Here is a 9,609-nt window from a genome sequence, read left to right on the forward strand (position 1 = left end):
AACAAAGCTTGAGTGACGGGTCTGAGCAATGTTTTCGTTGAGCTAAGTTGCCTAAAAAAAGTAGTCGTTTTTCTATTGAAAATGACATTTTGCTCTTAAAAAATCCATAGGCATAGTTGGCATGTTTAAAGAGCACGATTGACATCTGATTTTTACGATAAAGCCAACCTCAATTAGAGTTCCCAATGAATAGTTTTAAATGCACTAAGCATGAGTGGCACTTTCTTGGCATAGGCGGCTTGCTTCATATATTTTTTTTTGTAAAAACCCTAGAAGCTTGAATAACTTGCACGTCAACTTATGCACAATTGATGTATAGGCTTGAATTTACAAAGGATACAATTTGCACAATTGAAGCATGGCTGGACAAGACTATGATGAAGTCTTCATTTGCACAATTGGACATGCCCTTTACAAAGCTAGAATTTTTTATTTTCATGAAAAAGCATGGTTGGAATTATGAAGAGCATGACTAGACATGCCTTCATGGAGCGCAATTAGAATTCATAATGAAGCATGGTTGGAATGTCTTTGCATGGTTGGCATTATTTTATGGAGCACGACTAGACATGTAATTGTGGAGCACGGCTGGAAGTGTGCTTGCACAGCTGGACAACTGTAGTGGCACGGTTGGACTTTCTTTCTTGCACAATTGGAATTAATTTAAGACATGAAGACACATGGTTGGACTTCCTCCTTGCACGACTAGACATGTCGTTTTCTCTTTAAATTTCAACCAAGTTTTCAAAAGGTTGAACGGGAGGTGCACAACTTTGTCACGGGTAAGGCACTGCATATTATCTTTAGTCCAATTCTATCTTATTTTACCTTACAAATTTCAAACTTTGTTTATTTTGTGATGCTTAATACATTCTTTAAGCATGTTGGTATTTTTAACTTATGTTTTTACCGTTATCAAAACTCTAAGGGTCCAACATAACCCAATTTTATGGGTTGTGCCCTTGTAAGCTATGCAAAAATTAAGGGGGTTGGGCCATGTTGTTGGCCGACTTGACCCCTTTGACATGTTTAGCCTTAGGAATTTGGAGAGAAATATTCTCAGTGGATATTAGCTAATAACAATAGACTTGTAAGGTTTTTAATGAAAATTTAAAAGATCAATTGTTAATCTATAATTTTGCTTTGTTTTAAAAAAATGGTCGTTAAAATCTTAAAAATAGTACTTATAACGATTAGATATTTTATCCTCCTATTATTTTTTTTCTTGCTAAAGTCTATTATTTATGTAGTGTTCCACCTAAATGGCTCATCCATTGTTGAACATATCATAACTACCTAAAGTTGTTGTTACAATAAATATTTTTATAGTGACGAGTTTACAATTGTCATCAATTTATTTGTCATAATAATTGCATGTTAACGATAAGTTTTGTCACATTATCCATTTTATTTGCTGTTAAAATTCCTCCCCTTTACATATAAACATTTCTTATAATGATAGCATCAATTTTATCATTTTAACCATATTTTTACAATTTAGTATAAGAAATGATTTTGTCACAACATATTTCCACTTAAACAATTTAGCTATCGTCTAATATGTCATGATTACCTAAGTTTCTGTCACAATAAATAATGTTATAATGACTGAGTTTACAACTATCATCAATTAATGCGTCCTAATAACTTTCTAGTGACAATAAAATTTGTCCTATTACCATTTTTCTTTTGGCGCTACAATTTCCCTCCATTACGAATAAACATATTTTATTGTAGGAATATTAATTTCTGTCACTTTAATTTTATCATCACAACTTAGTATAACAAATCATCTTATCACAACATATTTCCACCTCAATGGGTTATCCATTGTTTAACATATTGTAACTACATAAATTTGTTGTAACAATAAATATTATTTTAGTGATGAGTTTATAATTGTCATCACTTATATTGGTCATAATAATTGTATGTTGATAATAAGTTCTGTCATATTATCCATCTTTTATTTTGATGCCAAAATTTTCCTCCTTTATATATATACATGTTTTATTACGACAACATCAATTTTATTATTTTAACTATATTTTCACAATTTGATATAATGATTTATCTTATCACAGTATGTTTCTATCTAAACCGTTTAGTTAATGTTAATATGTCGTGACTACCTAAATTGTTATTACAATAAGTATTGCTATAGTGATAAATTTACAATTATCATTAATTAATTAATCATTATAACTTTATGGTGACGAAATTATTACCACATTATCAACATTTTTTTAGCGCCAAAATTTCCTACCAAAAAACTATAGAAGAAATTATTGTGACAAACAATTTTCATGACTATTATATTATTATGATCACATCTAATTACAAACATGGCTATAACTTGTTACATTGTTCAATAAATATAATGTCGGACATTCCATATATACATATAAAAGCAACTGGGCCCTGTCCACGTCAGCACCATCATAGCATTCATCTTTCTTTGTTTATCTGATATTATAATTAGTTTAATTATTTAGTCCATGTAATTAATGATAAATTCACATTACAAATTAGGATTAATTTTGAAAGCCTTTTCAATTTCATTGTATTCCTTTATTAACAAAATTTAAGAATTTTTTGAAACTAAATGAGCTATAAATTAATTATAATTAAAGTAATATCTAGGGTCCATTTTTTAACCAAACAATAACCATGAACACTTTTTTCTTTCTTTTTCCTAATTGAGCACTTGAGATAAAAAATTGAATTTTTTTTCCTCTTCTTCAGTAAGTCTTTGTTACTTGTCAACTTTGAGGAGCCACCGTTGGCTGGCTTGAATTTCAACAGAACCATTTTCTCCTCTGTTGTATAGTGATGAAATAGAATTGATGGATCTGTCAGAATTTTCATCGCGATTAGCAAATTTTTTTGACCAAATTTATACACTACATTGACATGGTAAAAGTGCCCATATAGGTGTAAGATTTTGTAATGGTTGGACCATCGTAAAATTTGATACATGTGTTTTCTATTTGCTTTATCATTTGGAATTTGGGACTTTCGTAATTTAAATTTAGGCAAGTTCACCTACTTTATGTTAAAAAACAAAACAGAAAAAAAAAAAAGAAGAAGAAATAAATCTTTATCACGCTGAAATTCAATTTTAAAAGTTTTTATTGTAATGTTTACCTGTACTATCTAATTAATTTCATGTTTTAAAATTGAGTAATATTATGTATATTTATTTTAAATATACAAATAAATACACATTTATATGTATTATTATGTAATTTGATATTATTTTATTTTTAATTTAAAATTATTCAATTAAATAATAACACATATAAGTATAATTTATTTGTGTATTCAAAATAGATACATATGGTCTTATTGCTTAAAATTTAATTAGCTTTTTGAATTTCTTTTATCATTTGCTCTTCAAATTTAGTAGAGAAGAAATTTATATTTCTCACCCAAGGAAGGCAGGAGGATACCATAAGTTACCACCTCTTAAATTCATACACCATCCAAAACGTAATTCTTTTAGAAGGAGAAAATAATGGCCGAATATACATACACACATACATACATACATATATATATATATATATATATATATATATATATATATATATATATATTCATCTTATAATAATATGTAAATAAATTAATGCTATCAATAAAATTTCGGCATCAAAACATTTTTTGAAACAATTTTATTTTCATAAATTTAAATTTCTCTTCACTTCCATTTCAATTCAAAGGCTTAGAAAAATGATATTGTTTGAAAATTATTTCTTCCCAAGTTTAAAATTTTTTAAAAAGAAAAACTTATACGACATTTAAAACCCGTTTCTTGTAATCTATTACTAATATAGTTAATAAATCTAATTCTAAATATGAAAAATATTACGTAATGTTAACTTGAATATAGTCTCTAAAAAAATCTTTTTACTAAAATGCCACAAAAAATTATTATACAAAAAGAAAATTTAGTTTTTGGGAGTATTGTCCTTGTTGAGTTGCATTTCCTCCTAAATTAGTCCAATATATATTCTCAGATGAAATTGAATTTTTTCCAATTTAAATATGCGGATTTCATTAAAAACAAAATTGACATTAGCAAGAGAACAATTAACAAAAAAATAACTTTTGGTCATTATAAATATTTTTTTATGATTTTAGTAATTAATTATTTATACTCTTATTAAAATCAAATAAATTTATAATTTTCATAAAGAAAAAATTATCGTTAAAAATTTATTTTCTATCATTAAAAAGTTTTAATAACGAAAAAAATTTTATCATCACCTATTTTTTATAATTCCCATTAAAAATATTAGCAACGGACATTTCATTTAATACTATCTTAAATTATTGTCTAAACTAATTTGTGAAAATAAAGTGCTAAATAGATTTTAAAATGATAAAATTCTCTACATGTAATTTTGTGATAGTGGTAATATGTGGAGGGCGGCTAGCAATTCATTTATGGCCAAAAGACTTGTTCCCACCCAAGGTTTGGTGAAACTCAAAATTCATGCGGGTTAACTTTCAAAATTTTAAATATTCATAGTTTTGCTAAAATTTACTGTTAGAGTTAAAGGTAAAAATATTATTTAGTTAAAAATATTTAAAAAAAATTAAAAATTTATCACACTTCCCCCTTAGATTTAAAAATATAACAATTTTCTCTCATTCAAAATTTGAAATATAACTATTTCACCATCTTCCAACGCATTCTCACTCCCTCCTATCTTCTCTCTTTCTCCCAGTCTAAAATTCTAAACTTTTGTTAGAGATCATCAACGTCTTCTTTTGAAACGAAGACAAAAATCATCTTCATTCTCATATGAAAACAATTTGTCATCTTTATTTGAGTCGAAGACTGCCCAGGCTAAGAGAGAGAGAGAGACCAAGAGGAAGAGAGAAGTAGGGGAGGGAGAAAGAAAACGGTTGGAGCTAGTGATAGTCATCAAAAGTGGTGATAATTTCAAAACCTTAAAAAAAATTATCACTTTTCAAATATTGAGTAAAAAAAATTGCTAAATTTTTTAATTTATAAAAAAATGTGATAAATTTTTATTTTTTAATATTTGTAATTAAATAAAATTTTTATTTTTAATACAAATAATGAATTCAATAGAATGATAAGGCATTTAAACTTTAGAAAATTAATGAGTGCATGGTTTTACCAAATTTTTTGTGTGGAAATGTGTCTTTTGGATTTCATTTATTTTTATTTCATAATAATAAGCATCCTGAGCACCCACCCATGCGAAACCCAAAAATGATTGCCCTTTTCTGCATGCGCAAATTTTCTAACTATATATTACGGACAACTATATTTACAATCAAGTCTCTCACTTCCAAACAAAACCCTTATGACCTCACCAAACTTGTACCACAGTCAGATCTCAATCAGACGAAGCTAATGATCAATGTAAGTTTATATTTAAGTTAGAGCTCTTCTTTCTTCTGATTGGTTAATGTGATTCATCATCATTAATCTCACAACCGTAGAAAAATTAATTAAATTACCAAGGTGTTTAGATCGAGCGAAAAAAAAATATTTACTAAACTCGCACCGAGTTCTCCTACTTCTTCGTCATTCTTACTTTCAACGTACAAAATTTGAGAAGAATTAAGAAGAGAGTGTATAATTTGGTTTAAATTATGAAATTAGATTAAATTATTTAAAAATTATAATTTGTTTAGTTTTGTTTATTTGATAAATTTTTACAATATAGTTTTCAATTTTAATTGCAATTAGGAGATTTTTAAATCCAACTAAAAAATAAAATCTATTTTTAAAAAAAATATATATACACATATATATTTGATAAAAGTTTTTAATAGATTACTAATTAGAGATACAGTTTGTTTTTTTATACTGATTTTGTCATTTTCTTATATTATGTATATATATTTTATATTTATTTTACAAATTTATATTATATTTTTGAAAGTTATAATTTAATTACTTTATTAAATAATATATATTTATAAATGAATGATTTTAATAAATTTAAATCGTAATTTAACCAGATCAAAATATGTTTTTTTAATTTGGTTTGAAGCATAAAATGGTTTGGTTTGAAAAATTTTCAAATTGTTTCTATTTTTAAGTTTGGTATCAAAAAACTTCAAACTGTGCCAAACAGAATGATGCATACCCCTAACTATTGATACCAAAATGTTTCATAAAAATTTTGTATTTAATATATGTAGTAATCTGTTAATTTATAACAGTAATTATGACAAAGGTTTTAAGAAAGTAAATGTTGGCGATAGGGAAACAATTCTTTAAATACATTCAATTTAAGAAAAATATCCTATTGACGCCAGATTACCTTTTTTTCATGTAGTAATATTTATAAACAAACTAATAAACTGCATCCAGCTAAACCCAACACATTAGCATCGACTAATGCTCTTGTTTTATAAATTCAATCAATGTAATGAAACTAAATTCAAACTTGTTTTATATTTATATGGAGAATCAATTTCACTTGAATGATATTAAAAGACAAAATTTCAAACATAAGAAAAATGTAAAAACATTGTTTACTAATTACTAGGACCAACTAATAGAGGTTGGTGTATATGAGAATTCACATTAACCAAACCATAATTTATATATATAACTTAAATTGTGATGATTAGGGTTGAATTTGGGTTGAATTGAATTTGAGCTCAACCGAGCTTGATTCAGTTCAGTTGATGAACAAACAAGCTTGAGCTCTAGCTCAAGCTAAACAAGCTAAGAAAATGGCTACTCAAGCTTGAGCTCATGAGCTATTCATAGTTTCTTAAAGTTAAAAAAAAAAAAAAAACCCCTAAAAAATGCTTTAACCGTTCTTAATCAATACAACCAACTTTCCTCTAATATAAGAATATTGCTAACAAAAAAAATAGAAGCCTACGAAGTACAAGTGATTTGGAATAGATCAGGTTAACAAAATAGCACACCACCATGCCAATGGTCGTAGCATTTCTTAAGTTCATGGATAGAACACATAAACAAAATAACCTAAAGATTCAAGGTTCTCAAGAGTAAAACTTGATATGGCTTTGTCTCAAAACTGAACACAACAACACAGAAAAGCAATAATAGACAAAACGCCAAATTAGAAACTCTAATTCCAAAATTAGGGTGTAGCAAGAAGATTGAAGAAGAGAAGGCCAAAATTAGGGTGAGGCAATAACGGAGTCGATTGGAACAGATGTCATCAACGGAGACAAAGATTGATGAGATTGCTATTAGTGAAAGCTAAAAGAAGAAGGAGAAGGGTAGAAGATTGAAGTGAAGATATGTGTGTGAAGGCTTGAAGGGTGAAGCAAGGGAAAAAGAAAAACCTCTTAACTTTCACTCTAATTTTTCATTGGAACGACACTATCCACTTAATGAGTCTAATGACACTTGGGCGGCTCAACTAGCTCATGAGTCATTCAACTACATTGCTTGACCTCATTTACACTTATATACAAAGCTCGAGTTCGAGTTTAAACATGTTTTTGTTCGATTCATTTTGTGCTCATTCGAAATGAGTTTGAACTCAAAATCAAACAAACTTGGTTCAAATCTAACCCTAATGATGACTAACTGATTTGCATTCTAAAGTTGATACTTTTGACACAACCTTAATTGAATTAATTCTTTAATCGAGACCAAAAAAGATTAAGTATGAACACCTAAATTTTTGTTAAATATGATGAGTTCAATTTGATTATCATCCACACTATGATAATTAAACTTTAACTCATAATATATATTATTAGCTAGTTGTTTAATTGTTGTTGAGCATGAGATCAAGAAATGATTAGAGAGCCAAACTAATCAAATAATTAATGAGTAATTAATTGAATGCTTGAACAATGTAATTTTTATGGCAACTTTTTGGAAAGGTTCATATTAAAAAAAAAAAATTAAAAAAAGTTGAACAATCTCTGAAACAAACAGGCAAAAATTATTCAGAAAAACTTCTTGTTGTAGTGTGCATTAAGAGCAAAAGAAGCCCCCCTAGAATTTCAGTGCTTGAGATTGGAAATGATTCATCATCAATATTATTGAATGAAGATCATCAAGAAGAAGAAACCTAGCCATTGGTATTAAATGTTTACCCAGAGAGATTAAAAAAAATCTCGGCCGTTTGATGTTTTTTCATTAGGGTGGGTCCACCTTCAGCCTCTCTTGTCAATCCTTCTTGTTCATCATATATACTCCTTCTTCATAAAAAAAATCTTCCCAAATCATCAACCTTCTTCTTAAAGAACAGTATTACATTTTTTTGAGTTGTTAAGTTGTAGCAAACCGGTTTTCAAAAGCTCACCGTTTTACGCCATGGATATGAATCAAACTCGGCTCGGGAATCATGTATGGGAAGTTGAAATAGGGAATATCAAAGATCAAATCCTGCCTGACACAATTTCCGGATTCAATTCTCTACTTCCAAGCTATAACTTCGATCTTCAAACGCCGCAAATCACTTTCTCATCAGCCTTAAACCACCCCTTTCCATCTTCCAACTTTTTTATTGAACAAATACAACACCAACAGGAAGTAGAGGAAGAAGAAGAGCCGGAAGAGGAGCTCGGTGCTATGAAAGAGATGATGTACAGGATCGCGGCAATGCAGCAAGTGGACATCGATCCATCCACCATTCAGAAGCCAAAAAGGCGAAACATTCGCATCAGCAACGACCCCCAGAGCGTGGCGGCGCGTCACCGACGGGAAAGAATCAGCGAAAAGATGAGAATTTTGCAAAGGCTTGTCCCGGGAGGCACAAAAATGGACACGGCGTCCATGCTGGACGAGGCCATCAGCTATGTCAAATTCCTGAAAAGGCAAATTCAGTTACTGCAATCGAATAATAATCAACAAAACATATCAACACAGACGCCACGCCTTGTGGACAGGCAACTTTCGCACCCAAAGACGACTACGAGTAACCCTCTTGCTTCATCAACCACCACAATCTCACACCATCAGCAGCAGCTGGGTCCTAAAGTTACAAGCCAGGATGGAAAATTAGTAAGCTCAGTCAGTGGAAAAACAATTGATTAAATGTGTACATATTATCGTAACGAATAGCTTGTGTTACGCACAACCATATATTAAATATATTATAAAGTTTTTTATATCATGTATAATTTTATATAATAATAAGGTTTTTGGAGTGTGAAAGTTGGCCGGAAAGTTTGTTTGGGGGACTCTTTTTCCGGGAATAAAACAGTGACGTGAGAAAGCCCTATTCAATATTATTAATTCGCTTTTGGTGTATTTGTACATGGAGATGATCAATACGTACGAAAATGTGCATTTTTTGTCGAGGTATAAATTAAAGGATGAACGTACGTATAACCCATGTGCAAATATGATGAATGATTTGGCCATTGGAGATAGAAGAGAATTTTAGTAAGGAATGATGATCTTTGTGCAGCTTCACAAGGTTGCTTATGAACTAAAGAAGAAAGGCCTAGCACAGGAAGAAAGTGAAACCCTAGATGGAGACCCTAAGTTTTGAAATGGATTTCATTTAATTTACGGTAGGAAGAAAACTTAGGGCAAGTTTAAATACAATTTATGTTTTTAAAGACAACAGATACAAAATATAATATGAAAAGTTTCTTCATAAAAAACAATAAATA

At 29.3% G+C, this 9,609-nt stretch overlaps 1 protein-coding gene across 1 annotated transcript; it reads left to right on the top strand.

Annotated features, from left to right (window-relative positions):
- Positions 1–8,302: 8,302 nt before the first annotated feature.
- On the top strand, positions 8,303–9,025 carry LOC123216483 (transcription factor HEC3-like). Its single transcript, XM_044636931.1, has one exon. The coding sequence runs from the start codon at positions 8,303–8,305 to the stop codon at positions 9,023–9,025; it is 723 nt and encodes a 240-aa protein (XP_044492866.1).
- The last annotated feature ends 584 nt before the right edge of the window (positions 9,026–9,609 follow it).

The sequence above is a fragment of the Mangifera indica genome, chromosome 1 (genome assembly GCF_011075055.1).
Source record: "Mangifera indica cultivar Alphonso chromosome 1, CATAS_Mindica_2.1, whole genome shotgun sequence".
NCBI classification, from domain to species: Eukaryota; Viridiplantae; Streptophyta; class Magnoliopsida; order Sapindales; family Anacardiaceae; genus Mangifera; species Mangifera indica.

Excerpts from the sequence above, each read along its gene's own strand:
- LOC123216483 (XM_044636931.1), top strand. The coding sequence starts at position 8,303 with ATGGATATGAATCAAACTCGGCTCGGGAATCATGTATGGGAAGTTGAA.